Source organism: Megalopta genalis, chromosome 1 (genome assembly GCF_051020955.1).
Source record: "Megalopta genalis isolate 19385.01 chromosome 1, iyMegGena1_principal, whole genome shotgun sequence".
In the NCBI taxonomy this organism is placed as follows: Eukaryota; Metazoa; Arthropoda; class Insecta; order Hymenoptera; family Halictidae; genus Megalopta; species Megalopta genalis.
This window is the reverse complement of record NC_135013.1, coordinates 14320593-14337215: the sequence shown is the minus strand read 5'-3', so window position 1 is coordinate 14337215 and position 16623 is coordinate 14320593. Positions and strand designations below refer to the sequence as shown.

Here is a 16623-nt window from a genome sequence, read left to right as displayed (position 1 = left end):
GTTACTCACAGTAAATGTTGAGGGAACTGAAAGCAAAGTTTACTTTCGGCCATGATTTCGTGAACACAGATGTCCCCACCCAAACCAGAGTGAAACCTAAAAGATTCGAACGTTGCAGACACAGCCAAGCTAAAGTTTTTTTCCCCGCCCCCCAATATCTTTCGATGCAACCAACCTGTACGTTTGCACGTATGGGTTCGCGAAAAGAAGCTTCAGCTGGCCCTGATGCGGAAGTTTGATTTTCGTTCCCAGACGAGGTGGCAGAGACTGGGAGCGCCTGTGCGCGAGTACCTGTAGGATCACGATGCGGAACAAGTGAAAGTAAATGGGGATGTTCGGAATGAAAAACGAGAAGCAAAGAAGCGAGAAGCTAACAGAAAGCAACGTATCCCTTTACCTGTTGATTCGACCCGCAGGTGGATTCCTTCGACGGAGTGCTCTCCGTGCTGTTGCCTTTGTCTTCCGCTTCCAAATTCCACGCGTTGATAGTCAGGAAGCCGACGGTGGTCGTTTTCGCGGACTTCAACGGTATCCTTAACCTAAAACATTGCGATCGCTAGTCAGAGACGCGACAGCTCGACGAGCATCGTAACGAAAGGAAGGGAAAGCGCGTTCGCGGAACGAGAGCCATTCAAATTACCTGGGAGTATCTTGAATCGCGTTCAGCGTCACGATCACACTCCCTATCGGCGTGGCCGTTTGACTCACCCTCTCCCTAACGTCGTACGCTGTTATTCTCGCTTTCGTGTCCGAGTTCAAACCGTCGCTCGCTCGGAAGCTGACGGTCGTTAGAAAACCGGGATTGCTGCTTCGCTGCGAAAACGGAAATGGAGAAACGTTTAGTTTCGCTTAATTTCTTCTTTTTTCCTCCCGAGTAACTTACTTACCTCCATAACTTCCGTCCGCGCATACTTGATCCACGTTTTCGAACCTTTCGGCTGAACGTCTATCTCCAGCACGGGATTCGGCGGTCGGCCGTGCCCGTCGCATAGGAGGTTGTCGCAGGTCAGCGATATTTCGCACATCGGTATTTCGGCCGGATCTGATCGTGAGAGAACGGTCAGAGAACATTTTCGCCCATTTTCTGTAATTTCTACATACATAGAATGATGCATATAGCCTGTCCAACGAGACGAGTCAGTAAATATAATCAGAACTTCTGCGACAAAGCCAACCTTTGGTAGTCCCTTGCCGGGGGTTAACATAGAGGGCCTATTTAAATTAACCCTTAGCGCTCCGAAGGCTCCGCTACGGAGACATTTGTCATTTGTTCCGTAACTCCGAAGACTCCGCTGCGGAGCCAAATGTTTTTAGCATACGTTATCGTCGGTGTCAGCAATTGTTATCTGTAGTTAAAACGTGCTAAGTCTGTACCATTACGATTACAGCATTTTTTGACCTTTTCTATGGTTAGCAATATGGAGAAAAATAAATATTACGATGAGAATTTAGAGCCGAGTGATACCGAAGATGTATTTGATTTTGAAGAGTTAAAAGACATCGTGGAAGACAATGTTGGTTATGATTCTGACACTTCGAGTAGTAGTAGCGAAATTATACTACCAAAGAGACGAAGAATGAGAATTATTGAAAGCGAAAGCGAAGATTCCTTACAAGACTTGGATGAATGGCGTGACGTTACGGAAGAATTACATATTCCAGATGGAATACCTTTTAGCGTATTGCCACAGGTCATTGGACCACAAGTTTCTACAAACATTCAACAGCCGACACAATATTTTAAATTATTTTTCACGGACGAATTGGTCAATGAAATTATAAACCAACAATTACGCAGAAAATGTTCTAATCTTGAAAGAAATATCTAGTAACTCTATTTGGCAAAGTGAATACTGTGACACTTGTCCAAATAAACCCAGAATGCACATGGGAGATTGTTACCAAAGATATCGCACCATGGTGAATTACAAAATTGAAAATTTATCTTTTATTTACAATAGGAAAATGTATATTTATAAAATCAATAAAATATCAAATGCATTCGCAAGGACGTGTAATCTTTTCCGCTCAAAATAAGGCTTCCTTTATCTCAGGCGCTCCGCTCCAAAAATGTGCCGGAATTGTTGGTAGGCAGTACTCGAGAAACGCGCGGAGCGCTAAGGGTTAATATGTGTACGATGTTACTACTAGAATTATTCGTTGTTTGAAAAAATATTTCATATAAAACTTGTGTTGATTCGAAGAAGTAGTCTTGCTTAATTGGTATGTTTGTAAGTGTACACGTGAAGGACATAATATGTCCTTATATATATGTCCTATTAATTATATGCCTTTATATATATATATATATTTATATATATTTTATTATATTTATTATTATTATTATATATATATATATATATATATAATATTAATAATAAATATAATAAATAAAATAATATAATAATAAATATATATATTATATACATATACATATTATATATATACCTTTATATTATATTAGACTTTATTCTTTTTTGATCGGGTATTGACCTATCCCTGTCGAAAACCCATTAATTTGGCAAATATTTTTATCTCGATGCTGCGAATCCTTATTATTAGGATTTTGATAAACACTCTGTACAAGCAACTTGTCTCCATTCATCGACTCGTCTCGCCGGACCGATGATAATTGAAGACTACACACTGCGATCAGAGGTTCGTATTACCGGTCAAGATCCCGCGTTGCAGTCGTAACATTTGGATGTCGGTGTCGTGTTTGTGCCCGCTAAATGCTTCGATTCGTTGCCTAAGCGCCAATAATTGGCTTCGCATGCACTCGTAGCTGGCCAACTGTAGAGCCTGTAACCAGCTGTCGCGTTCTTCGGCAGAGTTTGCGCCCAACGCTTGGAACAGGCCTCCCTCGAAAACTGAAACAGCGGACAACAATATTGGCTCTTTACAAACGACGATCATTGACCCCGCGGTTCAGCCGTGTCGCGAAATAGCGGGCGACAGAGGCAGAGAGGGATCGTAGGAGACTCACCTATACTGAACCCATACGGAACCTGGTTGCTCGCTTGTTCCACTCGAACAAAGCATTGTTCGAGTATTATCACTCCCAAAGGTTCCGACCATTGCTCCCGCGACTTGAAATAAAACAATAGGTTCCCTCGCAATCTGCACCACCTCTCGAAGCTGACTATTCAACAGAGAAGAGAGAGGAGAAGGAGTAACGTTTTCGTTATGCTCGGTTAAGAAGCGTCGGCAAACGCAACAACTTTCGGGAAAGCCTTCGCGCGATCAGAAACGTTCGGAAGCAAGAGGAACGAATGCTGATTTGTATCGCCTTTTACCTTACAGAGCGTCCCGACGGTAATAGAAAAACGAGAGCCGTCGAGAACGAAGAGAAAAGCTGGAACAGTTATAAACGGGAAAGGAACAAGATGCGATTGGTGTACTCGCATGCATGTTGAACGTTTCGTGCGTGTACCTGTGCAGATAAATAAACCAACCGTTCTAGATTCAAGCCTCTTACTATTGTTCGAATCAAAATTCGGTACCCCGAATCCGAGTAATTTAATGCGTTAATTCCTTCAATTTATATGCTCTGTTTTTCGAAGCATGCTACCTGAACTGATAATAATTGCTCGTAACTATTATGACTTCAGGTGTTTTCTTTCGTAGAACAGACCGTAGATCCGAATACAGGTAATGTCTCCCTTACTGACGCTCAGATTGTCCATGAAAATGGACAATTTGGCAAGAGGAGCCTTGCGAATTCGAGCCTCGCGACTCGTTTTTATAGTTATCGATTGTCAACGATTATAAAAACATAGTGCAAAGCCGGAATAATCGTATCTCCTGTTCCCAAATTGTCCATTTTTCTGCATTACTGTACAGTAATGTCTCTCTTACTGACGCTCAGATTGTCCATGAAAATGGACAGTTTGGGAGGAGGAGATACGATTATTCGAGCCTTGCATAATCTTGACATAACCTTGACAATTTGTAACTATAAAAATCGAGCCACAAAGCTCGAATAATCGTATTCCCAAATTGACCATTTTTGTGGACAATCCGAGCGTCAATTAGAGAGACATTACTCTACTCTCTTAGCTCTCTTAATTTAACCTTGAAAATTCGTAACTATAAAAAACGAGCTACAAGGCTCGAATAATCGTATCTTCTCTTCCAAAATTGTCCATTTTTGTGGTCAATCCAAGCGTCAATTAGAGAGACATTATTGTACTCTCTTAGTTCTCTTAATTTAACCTTAACAATTCGTAACTATAAAAAACGAGCTACAAGGCTCAAATAATCGTATCTTCTCTTCCAAAATTGTCCATTTTTGTGGACAATTCAAGCGTCAATTAGAGAGACATTACTGTACTCTCTTAGCTCTCTTAATTTAACCTTGTCAATTTGTAACTATAAAAAACGAGCTAAAAGACTCGAATAATCGAATCTCCTCTTCCCAAATTGTGCATTTTTTTGGACAATCCGAGCGTCGATTAGAGAGACATTACTGTATTCGCATATGTTCAATTGATTCAAAGATCCGTGTAGTAAGAGTTCCGGTTCAAATTGCAATAACAACAGTAACAATTAGTATTGCGATGTGCAGAAAAACACGCTAAGATAAGCACGGCACCTAAGAAAGCCGGACACCTGCAGAATAGAAGGAGAGCACATGCGAAGTATTCTTGGAAATGGAACTGGACGCGCAATAAACCAATAAATACCTTTCACGATCTTCGGAATCTACACGCTGAAAACCGTTCACCATTCGATAAAACATATTCGTGTAAACTATGGGAAGGGGGGGAGCAGGTGAAGGAAAGGGAAAGGAAGTTTGGCGAGTAGGAAAGTGAAGGAGATCCCACGGATAAAAATGGAACACTGATTCAAAAAGCACCAAGCGATTTTCCGATGCGTCGCGCGTCGGTGCTCGGCCAGCTCAATGTACAGCATTTTTTTATTTTTTTTCTTAAACTCGGTTTACAGCATCAAGCGTGTTAATCGCGATAAATCGAGTTAAATTAGCAAAGGAGAACGTTTGTTGGGAAAAAAAGAAACAAAAAACTCGATTATACCTTTACTCGTACTGGCGGTAACGCAACTGAAGTCTCGCAGTGTCTTATGCGTTTTTCCCTTTTGAAATTTGTTGTCAGATTTTTTACCTGTACCTGCAAATTATATGTAGCTACACGTATCTTTCAATTTTACCGAAGCTTACAGTCGACAGCGATGTCCCGAGCGTGCGCTAGCCTACTGATATACTTACTATTCGGTTATTATGCGTGCTGATTTGCCGATATTCTTATGTTCTTTGTGATATGCGAATTACATCGACGTTTGACACACGTGACTCTAATCTCGACGGTGAACTTAAAATTTGTCGAAGTCAAGAACACAAGATTCCCGGGTAGTCTCGATTAGAATTTGCATTGAATCGCTTAACGAAAATTTTGAGTCGTATATGCAATGGTTTTCGACAAATTCAATATACAACAAATGTACAAACATAAATCTCGCCGAGATCTTTTTTTGCTTGCAATGTCGGCTTTGTCACGTTAATCGAAATGGGTCTCGACCGCACTGAAATCGAATTCGTTTAGATGATATTTACGCGCGACCAGTTGGAAAAATAAAAAAATAAAAAAATAACGAAAAAAAAAGAACAAATAACGACGAGGATGGCGGTGTGATGACGGTGATAGTGATGATGAAACAAGTAAGATAATCGTATGTGTACACAAAGATAAATGACGAGCAACGTTTACGATGCTTACCTCGCAAAGATGTCTATTTCGAACGTCAGAAAATAAAAATTACAATGGTCGGTTCGGGATGTTGCGAAGCTACGACACCCTGCAATTATAGGATCCCACGAGGTCGACAAATTCTTCGTACGCGGTGAATTTCATTCGCGCTGGTGTATTCACGTGGAAACCTGGATCGGCGTCGCTTTATCGTTCCGATAACTATTCTTGATTCGGCTCGAGTCGAGTCGAGCCGAGTCAATGCAAGTGAATCCGATCCAGGAGAAGGATGCTACAATTCGCTTTGTGGTCACGACGACGCAACGACGCAACACGGCGCGCCGGGTAAACGACTCTCAAGGAACGAGTCACGCAAAAATACACATGTACATTGCCATTTAAGTATACGTGGATACTCTCCCAGCTAAAAAGTAACCAACTATGTATCTGGAAACAGTCGGGAAACATTCGTTGAATTATACTGAATTTTCGGTATACGTTACATCGTACGTACTTTCATCAAGATTCAAGATCAAGCCATGGTCAACATAATACAGGCCGTTGAATTCGTTTATTCGTCAGCTACGATATAGCATTAAACAAAACGTATGATCCAAAAAGGAACTACAGAATGTCCCGAAAATGTCTCGTAATCCGGAAATGGGAGGTTCCTGAGGTCATTTGAAGCAACTTTCTCCTTTGCGAAAATGTTCTCCGAGGCTTCGGTTACGAGTTATTAACGAAAAACACTGACCAATGAGAGACGAGCTCGGCTGGCGCGCGGCGGCCCAGCCGACGAGTGCACGGAGCCCAGTTCCGCTCATTGGCTCGGCCGTCTCGCGCCAAATGATCTCGTCTCTGATTAGTCACCGTTTTTCGTTAATAACTCGTAAACGAAGCCGCGGATTGCATTTTCGCTAAGGAAAAAGTTGCTTCGAATCACCTCAGGAATTCCCTACTTTCGGATTGCGGGACATTTTTGGGACACCCTGTATATCCGAAACTATAAGACACAAAGAAAAAGGTATGCCAGTTCTTTCATGCAACGAGTTCCTTCAGATATTATATTTCTTATGGAACAGATTTTTTTTACCGAATATAATACGTAACAAGTTATTTCAAATTCCGTGCAATGAGCGCATCCAAAAGGACATTAAACGTTGCGAGTATCCGCGTATTTTTGAACGACACTGTACGACGTGGTACGAGCCTCATGCATTGAGAAAACTTTGGAAACAGATGATGGGCTCTACATTAAACAAAAGACGAAGAATTTGCGTATCACGTGAATTTATTTCGAAGGATCAGACATGTACAATGTAAAATGAAGGAGAAAGAAAACATGCGTTTGTTTGCGGCCCCTGAGCGGCAAAATACATGTGTGTACGTAGAATAATCGGTCGGTTAGAAGAGGGGCCGATATCGGTCTCGCGCTAGTATCATTCGCATTTGCCAACAATTGGATCACTCACTCTCTGTTCTGCGAAAGAAGCCTTCTTGTCGCTCGCGCACGTACAATATACCCTCCTTCTCGAATTTCTGCGACGGTTGTGTAGCCAGAGTGAGCAGCTCTTGCTTGTTGAATCGCATCTCGGAGCTCGAAACTCGGTCCTCGGTTCCGGTTCTGGTTCCGGTTCCAGTTTCAGTTCCGGTTCCGGCTCCAGTTCCGGCTCTCACCCACCCTTTCCGCAGTAATCCACGTTTACGTATTTCTCTCTATCCTCGCCTGTTAACAAGCAGATCGTTAACGTCACGCGCGACCAGGAAGAAACACGTATCTACTTGCTGCTGTGGTTCGAGGTGCAGCTATTCCACCCGTATCACCCGAACGAAATCGATTCTCCGTTCGACGACAAATTCGCCGAAACGTTTCGACTAGCGACTCGACTCTGTCCCGTGTTGCTTCGTTTCGCCGTGTCGCATCGCGTCACATCGAGTCAACGACATTCCTAACCTATTGCTCCGTACGCGTCTCGCGCTCTCTGCGACTACTTATGACTTCCGACGACTTATGACAACCAACACACTGACACAGACCACAGCACTCGCTTTCGTTCTGCAGCTCCCTCCCCCATAAACTCTCCTCTCTCTCTCTCTCTCTCTACTCTCGCGCCTTCACCGTTGCCACCCCCGCCCCTTTCACACTATCGCTTTCCCCCTCGCTCTCTCACTCTCATTCCCAATCTCTTCGTCAGATTTTTTTCCCGATAGCAAACGCGTTCGAACTTCTGATAATTCCGAGAATCGATAGAAGAAAACATGTTCACCGATGGCAAACGAATCTCTCTGGTCGTTCGTAGAAACCAACCTCCGTGGGTAAAGAATCCTCGGGGGCTCTTTTCGACATCATGTCGACTCCGTTTCGTTTCTTTTGCCTGTGTCTTTCTTTTCTTCGATATGCTGTTCGTTCGATAGAAATTGCGTCGATTGTCACGGCGAACGAAAAGGCTCCCTAATTCGGAAGAACGTTAACGCATCTCGGTCGCGTTGCAACCATTACGAAATCTCGCGTGTACGTATACGTTTTGTTGAGAACACATGACCGTGGACGATTGTGTGTGCACGAAATTTAAGAATACACGCCCGCCGTTTTACCCAAGGAACACTGCTCCATCGAACACAGAAAAAATCTGTGTCGTTGTTTGTTAAATCGCACGCAATAAACAACGACGATCGCCGAAACGTTGGGACGGACAAGCGCGGTGGACATTACTGTCACACCAACGTCGGAATCGTTCACCGCCGACCTCCTTCGAGCGCTGCCGACCGTTCCCGATTAAAGTCGAGCGTTTCCGAGCAATGACAGCATCGTAGCGACATGGGCGTTATGCACATGTATGCAAACAACCGTAGCTGATCGTATGCACTGCAGCGTTCGACGGACACTTGTGTAGAAACAGAAAAATTATGGATTGCATGAAGACGTTTCTTACGGAATCCAAAAAAGCTTTGGTAACTAAGACTTGATACTAATATTCGCCCTATAAGAAGCAATAATGCTTGTTGAGTATACATAATGAACCTTTGATTTTGAAGGTTCTATTGGGATGCCATGATTTATGCTTTGCTTCAACTTTTACTTCGTGTCATCATTTTCATCTCTGTTCACGCGCTTTACTGTCATCGATCAAAAATGAAACCTTATCAAATAAAACATTCGGTACTCAGAACAGAAATCTAATTGACAGCTTTGAAAATATTCATTATATATATAGCCGCAACTATGGCGATTCCACAAGGTCTGCGTTGTCTTGGGTAACAGCATATGCAACTTGGATTCCGCGGTATGTGTATTGGTTCAGGGATTACACGAGTATCTGGATGCGAAACTTGGATCGGGAACAGATTATTTAACTGTAATACCGTTGATGAATATACCGCGGAAAGAATATCGGCTTAAAACAGAAGTGACGTATTTTTTTAAACGTTACGACATTTCTCCGGATTTATTGACGTTCCGGTAAGTTGAGATCGTATGTAAGGGAAATATGTACCTATCCGTGTGCAGGCCCTACGCGCACGTACGCGCACGTTGCTCAGGATGCCATAATCGATTATTCTTGTCGTTTGCAGAGATGAAATAGACTTGAAAGAATTAAAGAACGATGCAACTATTACTTTGGATGTTGTACTTGTTGATCATCACTCTCTTTCGAAAGCAGACAATTTTCTAAAAGACTCCGTAATCAAGGTGATCGATCATCGACCACGGGATCCGGCCTGGCCATGGCCTAAAATAGACGTTTACATGAAGACTGTAGGAAGTTGCGCGACTTTGGTGGCAAAACGTTTCCTCGTCGAACATTTACCAATCATAAACTCAGACATAGCGAATCTTTTACGAGGCGAGACATTTACTACTGTTATATTTCCTCTTTGTCATTCCATAATATATTACCGTATACATAGCGATTTTATGCATTTTTTCAATTAACTTTTATTCAGTGATTCAGACCCGGTCAGTCAAGTCTGTTTCGACCAAATACATGTAAACTGCTTGGTAGCGTAGCTTGTGAGCAAGTTTATATCAATTTGGTGCCATATCTTTGCTGAATATGAAAATGGATGACTGAGTATTTGGCTTTGCGTTTCTAAATTAATAGCAAACTTGACACAATCTTTTGTAACGATACATTTAGTTTAAAAGAAGACAGTTTGGTAGCACACATGTTACATTGACTGGTGGAAAATTAGTAATTTGAAATTCCTAACACTAGTGTGAACTGCGGAAACGGGTGGCTCGCTATTTCACGAAATAGCATATGGTCAGATTCATATCAAATTCAGGAGAAGATCATTGGAAAAGAACTAATTTGATTATGTTTCTCAAGATAATTGGATTGGCTACGAATTAAATTGCTATCGCTGTATACAATATTTCAGTACGTTATTCTATGTATACGGAACGAATTAAAACGTAACAATTGGTTCCATCGCTCGATTTCCAATTGTTATTTCAACAGGTCCGATCTTGATCGACACGTGTAACCTGTCAAAAGAGGTCAATCGCGCCACTCCATCCGACATCAAAACATTAGAAAAACTCGAACGAATAGCTTATTCGATTCACAATCGAGACGCCGAATACCACGGTCTCATCCAAGCGCAAAGAGACATTAGTGAATTAAGCTTCGACGATCTGTTGATCAGAGACGTAAAGGAGGTCGCTGGAGTACCGATCGTTGGATTGCCAATACTAGTTCGAGTAAGTTGTAAAGTATTATTTAAAGATTATTTTATAGTTTATCGTTTATTTAATTTCCAATACGACTCATTTCTCGGATTCTAGAAATTCATTGATTCAGGAGGATCCGATGCCATTCGTGATTTTGCAGTGGCCAGAAAAACCAGAATAGTTTTCCTACTTGGCATGCTAGTTGAATCGGACAAAATCATAAAAGACATCGTTATTTTCTCCATATCTCCCGACCCAGTCACTACCAAATATTCTCGTGGAAGCATTGCGCAAAAATATGCTCACTTAGATTTTGAAGAGGTTTGTATAGTGGCTAAAATTTTTTCACGTTTATTTCACAGAGAATCTATCGATTAGCTAATTGAGTAATAATCCAATTGTTAACGAACAGCTACGAATGCTGTTATTTGGGTCTAGTGATCCGGACCTTGAAGTATACGATGGATGCACGATCTATGATGAAGAAGGGAAATATGAAATATCGCATGTCTACCAAGGAAATTTACGTGTTTCACGAAGACAATTAACACCGCTCGTACAACGCATGATGAAGAAACTGTCCGATATTGCATGGATACGTGGAACTTAAACCTATAAATTGTCTAACGTAAAAGAAACATTGAAATAGTGCATGATCAAAAGTCATCACTCACAATACCCGCGAAAAATACATGTTTTTAAAGATAACCTGAGATTTGTAAATTTAGATATTTAACATCTTTTGTTAAGAAATTTGTATATGAGTTTATGTTGTCTATTTATTTTCATTTGAAATATTTTCAAATGATACAATGTTTCTATTTAAATATTTACAAATTATACAATTTCTCGATAATTTGAGTTTGTAAAATAAAAATTGTGAAATAAAAACTCTTCACCTCATTTTTCATTACAAAATTTTATTTTTGTTATTTTGGATTCTAAGTATTAAAATTATTGAAAAATTGCATAATTTGAAAATATTTAAATTGAAAACACATAACTTTAAATCGAATTATTTTATCGATTCCGCATCACAGGGGTCAACAATAGTTTATTTAATGTTGTATCTAACGTCAAACTTATTTAAAAATGTGGCATGGAAAAGTGTGGTTTTGGGTCACTAAAAAGTGCACTCGTCTTCCTGCAATGCCCTTAGTTCTCTTGATCCCAAAAGTTGACAGTCCTAGGCTGTTCAAGTTTCCACCGCTTCCTGTGGAGTCAGATTCACTTCTTCGCTGTCCTAAGCGTGACTCGCCTTGTATCTTAAAATTCGCGGTGAATAGGCTTAGAGAAACATCTACTATATACTGCAGGTAGCATCTACAATATTATTTCAATAATCATATTCATATGAATGTTCTAATATATAATAATAAATATAGTAATAATAACAAATAATCCTTACAATAGATAGCCTTTATATTATTTTTGTGGATAGTGGATGGTACTCATTCTTGCCAAACCACATGTAAGAAGATACAAGACTGTCTGTAAATACCTCTTGAAAAGAGGCGAGTCTTAGGTACTTATATCATTGAATCTGATTCCAACAAATCTCTGAGGAGATCATATCCCTATTATTATATGATCTTCGCTTCTGAATTTTGCTAAGTCAAGTGTCTTTTTTTTAATATTTAGCAAATGGTATTTGTTTTAATAATAGATGTGGATTTATTAAGGCTGGTTATTATATTCAAGGAACCTAAGCAGATCAGCAATGGTCTCTCAATATGGCCATATATGTCCAATGCTTTTGATATAGCTGCAAATTCTACAGTGAACACAGATGCTTAAGAAATAATACATCTGTTCCTCAGGATAGGTGATAGTTGCTCCTATGGATTTAACCCTTTGGTCTTGAATCCATCCGTATATATGCCCATATAATTTTTATAATATTTCTTGAAATGTTCATTAAATATAGTATTAGGAATTGGAGTAGAATTCTTCTACTTCTTCAGCAGAGCTGAGCTATAATAATGGTATGAGACAGATAGATATAAATTTCAATTTGTTAATGGGGTTGGCCTTTATTGAAAAGTCAGTATAGGAGGCATAATCCAGCGTTTCTGGACAGGTTATCTCTCAAGAATTTTATTATATTCATTGTATTAGAGCATCTTTTATGGAGGTTTATCTGCTCGTGTTTTTCGTGCTAACGTATTCGGATTTTTTCTTTTTTTATTATTATCTTTTCCCTCTTTTTCTTGATCATTTCTAGAAGATACTACTGACTTCTCTACCATCTTTTTATCACTCAGAATTAAATTGGAAGGCGTCATATTGGGATCACCCACGCGGCGCGCCAATGGCCCCAAAGATCCAGGCTTCAAAAATATGTCCTCTTTGTTCACAACTTTATCTACCACATAAACTAATTATCTACTGTTATTAAATTCGTATACTCTTAACACTATTAATCGAATCACCGATTTATTTATGCACTCTATCAACCTAAACGTCCACAAAAAAGCCTCTTGCCATCGACCTTGCAGCACATAGGAAATTTCGACAAAGTGAATGACATCAAATTAGAGCGGCGATAGTGGTGCCTCTGGTGATACAGCGCCAATTAACCAAGCGGCAGAACGCTTAAACTATTGAACAAAATCACCTCTTGATAATTTGATCTACAAGCTTCAACGTTTAACCAAGAGCACAGAACTGGCCAGGAAAATTTATTGCATCGATATCACGTAAAAAGTTAATAAATCCTGACATGAGCTCAGAGAAAAATGATTTAATTTTCAAGGGACACTTCGTATCGACTTAAATATGTATTTCTGAGCAAATTTTCAAACTTTCGGGAGCTCGAATTCAAGCTAGAGGTAAACACTTTCCAATAGATCTATTTATAAATAATTACGTCATCATACTAAGTTCCTCAAAAGGAATACTGCTCCATTGACATAGAAAAAACCTTTACCGATTGTCGGAACGAACTGTCACACTGACATTGAATCGGTCACCGTCAACCTCCTTAGAGCACTGCCGACCGTTCCCGATCAAAATCGAGCGTTTCCGAGCACCGCCGGTGTCACGCGTCATAGCACACACATATGCGTGCAGTCGTAGCTGATCGTAACGACAATAACACATAATAGACAGTATGCACTTCGATTGACGCTTGTGCAGAAACGGAAAAATTATGGATTGCATGAAGACGTTTCTTACGGAATCTAAGAAAGCTTTGGTAACTATCACTTAATACTAATATCTGTCTGCCCTGTAAGAACCAATAATGCTTGTTGATTATACACAATAAACCTTTGATTTTGAAGGTTCTATTGGGATGTCATGATTTATAACCAACACAATACTTATGTCCGGATTTAATTGATTCGGTTTTCCACGCGTAGAAGCGATTCCTTGTTTTTTCTATCGTTCATACACATACAGTATTCGCTCCAAGTGTAATCAAACCGCAAGAATTAGATTATCATTACATACGTATCCACCAGTAGCATTTGCGTGCCGCAGTCCGGTCTTCGCGCGAAATTGTAGATTCTATTACTTCCTTCATGTTTGTGCTTTAGTGTTATCAGTCAAATGCGAAATCTTTAAAATAAAACGTTCGGTACTTAGAACAGAAATATAATTGACAGCTTGAAAATATTCGTTACATAGTCGAATCTATGGCGATACCAAAAGGTCTGCATTGTGCTTGGTAACAGTACATGCGACTTGGATTCCGCGGTATGCGCACTGGTTCAGGGTTTATACGAGTATTTGGATGCGAAACCTGGACCAGAAACATATTATTTAGCCGTAATTCCGTTGATGAATATACCGCGGAAAGAATATCGTGTTAAAACAGAAGTGACGTATTTTTTTAAACGTTACGACATTCCTCCGGATTTGTTGACGTTCCGGTAAGTTGAGATCATACGTAAGGGGAATATGTATCTATCCGTGTGCGAGCCCTACGCGCACGTACGTGCACGTTGCTTAGGATGTCATAATCGATTATTCTTGTCGTTTGCAGAGATGAAATAGACTTGAAAGAACTACAGAAAAGTGCAGCTAGTTCTTTGGATGTCGTACTTGTTGATCATCACACTCTCTCTGAGGGAGACGATTTTTTAAAAGACTCCGTAATCAAAGTGATCGATCATCGACCACGGGATCCGGCCTGGCCGTGGCCTAATATAGACGTTTGCATAGAGACTGTAGGAAGTTGCGCGACTTTGGTGGCAAAACGTTTCCTCGTCGAACATTTACCAATCATAAACTCAGGCATAGCGAATCTTTTACGAGGTGAGACATTTACTACTGTTATATTTCCTCTTTGTCATTCCATAATATATTACCGTATACATAGCGATTTTATGCATTTTTTCAATTAACTTTTATTCAGTGATTCAGACCCGGTCAGTCAAGTCTGTTTCGACCAAATACATGTAAATTGCTTGGTAGCGTAGCTTGTGAGCAAGTTTATATCAATTTGGTGCCATATCTTTGCTGAATATGAAAATGGATGACTGAGTATTTGGCTTTGCGTTTCTAAATTAATAGCAAACTTGACACAATCTTTTGTAACGATACATTTAGTTTAAAAGGGGACAGTTCGGTAGCACTCATGTTGCATTGGCTGGTGGAAAATTAGTAATTTGAAATTACTAACACTCAGATTCATATCAAATTCAGGATAAGATCATTAGAAAAGAACTAATTTGATTATGTTTCCCAACATAATTGGATTGGCTACGAATTAAATTGCTATCGCTGTATACAATATTTCAGTGTGTTATTCTATGTATACGGAACGAATTAAAACGTAACAATTGGTTCCATCGCTCGATTTCCAAGTGTTATTTCAACAGGTCCGATCTTGATCGACACGTGTAACCTGTCAAAAGAGGCAAATCGCGCCACTCCGACCGACCTCGAAACGTTAAAAAAACTCGAAGATATAGCTTGTCCGATTCACAATCGAGACAACGAATATGACGGTCTTATCCAAGCGAAAAATGACATTAGTGAATTAAGCCTCGACGATCTATTGATCAGAGACGTGAAAGAGGTCACTGGAGTACCAATTGTTGGATTCCCTATACTAGTTCGAGTAAGTTGTAAAGTATTGTTTAAAGATTATTTTATAGTTTATCGTTTATTTAATTTCCAATACGACTCATTTCTCGGATTCTAGAAATTCATCGAATCTCCAGGGGTGTTCGATGCTATTTGTAATTTCGCCGAGGCCAGAAAAGCCAGAATAGTTTTTCTACTTGGCATGCTAGTTGAATCGGACCAAATCAGAAGAGACATCGCTATTTTTTCCCTATCTTCCAATCCAGACACTACCAAATATTCCTATGCAGGCACAGCGCAACGAAATTTTCATAAAGATTTTGAAAAGGTTTGTCTAGTAGCTAATATTTCGCGTTTACTTCGCAGAGAATCTATCGATTAACTAATTGAGTAATAATTCAATTGTTAATGAACAGCTAAGAATCCTGATATTTGGGTCTAGCGATCCGGACCTTCAATTATATGATGGAAGCACGTTCATCGATGAACATGGAAGATTTGAAATGCTGCACGTCAACCAGGGAAATCTACGTGTTTCACGAAAACAAATAATACCACTCGTACGAAACATGATGCAGGAACTGTCCGATATTGCATGGATACGTGGAACTTAAACCTATAAATTGTCTAACGTAAATAAATAAAGGAAACATTGAAATAGTGCATAATTAAACGTCATCAACCTCAATACACGTGAAGAATATGCATATATCTTTACAGATAACTTGAAATTTGTAAATTTAGATATTAAACATTTTTTGTTGAAGGTACAGAAATACAAGCTTATTTATTATTGAAGGTAGAACATGTGTTTCTTACCACTTTTACAATAAAATATACGGAAAATCAACACAATTCAAATTACTATTAAAACGACTGCGGTGTCTCTTGTGAGAGAATTCAGAAGCTCAGTTCAGTATCCGCCAATTAGTAAATACGTCATATCTCACCATACCAAACAATTCTATATCACCATAGTACAGTAGCTCCTCACCATAACCTGCTTAGAGTTATGAAGCAGGTAAAGAAACTGCTTCTTCTCTGATTGATTTATGCTGCACAGCTAACTCTGCTGCCCTCACAGTTGTAGCCAAAGAAAGAAAGTGGTGAGTCAGCAAAAGAGCACGACATTAGCACAACCTTAGCAAAACAAGTCACACCGACGACCAATGTAGCTTGCTCACGTACCGTGCTTGCTTGCGGTCTCAC

General features: G+C 40.0%; 3 protein-coding genes across 11 annotated transcripts in view; 2 read left to right on the top strand and 1 right to left on the bottom strand.

Annotated features, from left to right (window-relative positions):
- LOC117223713 (inositol polyphosphate-4-phosphatase type I A) overlaps positions 1-16623 on the bottom strand; it is a 22595-nt gene extending 5972 nt beyond the window's left edge. The window contains exons 1-10 of one of the 8 annotated variants that reach the window (XM_033476170.2): positions 16409-16623; positions 7178-7431; positions 5037-5129; positions 2987-3142; positions 2670-2870; positions 888-1084; positions 641-813; positions 398-539; positions 176-291; positions 10-96 (exon numbers count right to left, since the gene is read on the bottom strand). In XM_033476170.2, coding sequence (XP_033332061.2) covers positions 10-96; positions 176-291; positions 398-539; positions 641-813; positions 888-1084; positions 2670-2870; positions 2987-3142; positions 5037-5129; positions 7178-7295 — 1283 coding nt within the window. In that variant the 5' untranslated portion in view covers positions 7296-7431; positions 16409-16623. Of the gene's footprint in view, positions 1-9; positions 97-175; positions 292-397; positions 540-640; positions 814-887; positions 1085-2669; positions 2871-2986; positions 3143-5036; positions 5130-7177; positions 7432-7487; positions 7932-7964; positions 7984-8013; positions 8424-16408 lie in introns of those variants that run through there. The other 7 variants (XM_033476150.2, XM_033476186.2, XM_033476178.2 and 4 more) reach the window with 7 other exon arrangements.
- Positions 8469-11147, top strand: LOC117223769 (exopolyphosphatase PRUNE1). The gene is made up of 6 exons (XM_033476267.2): positions 8469-8657; positions 8921-9165; positions 9279-9550; positions 10169-10410; positions 10495-10701; positions 10793-11147. Exons 1-6 carry the CDS (start codon positions 8613-8615, stop codon positions 10988-10990), a joined length of 1209 nt encoding a protein of 402 aa, XP_033332158.2. The 5' UTR covers positions 8469-8612; the 3' UTR covers positions 10991-11147.
- LOC117223760 (exopolyphosphatase PRUNE1) lies at positions 11789-16212 on the top strand. 2 transcript variants are annotated; one of them, XM_033476256.2, is made up of 7 exons: positions 11793-13211; positions 13297-13576; positions 14011-14255; positions 14369-14640; positions 15207-15448; positions 15533-15742; positions 15831-16212. In XM_033476256.2, exons 2-7 carry the CDS (start codon positions 13532-13534, stop codon positions 16026-16028), a joined length of 1212 nt encoding a protein of 403 aa, XP_033332147.2. In that variant the 5' UTR covers positions 11793-13211; positions 13297-13531; the 3' UTR covers positions 16029-16212. The 2 variants fall into 2 exon arrangements, with proteins under 2 accessions (XP_076377870.1, XP_033332147.2); XM_076521755.1 differs by having other exon boundaries at positions 11789-13576; positions 15857-16072.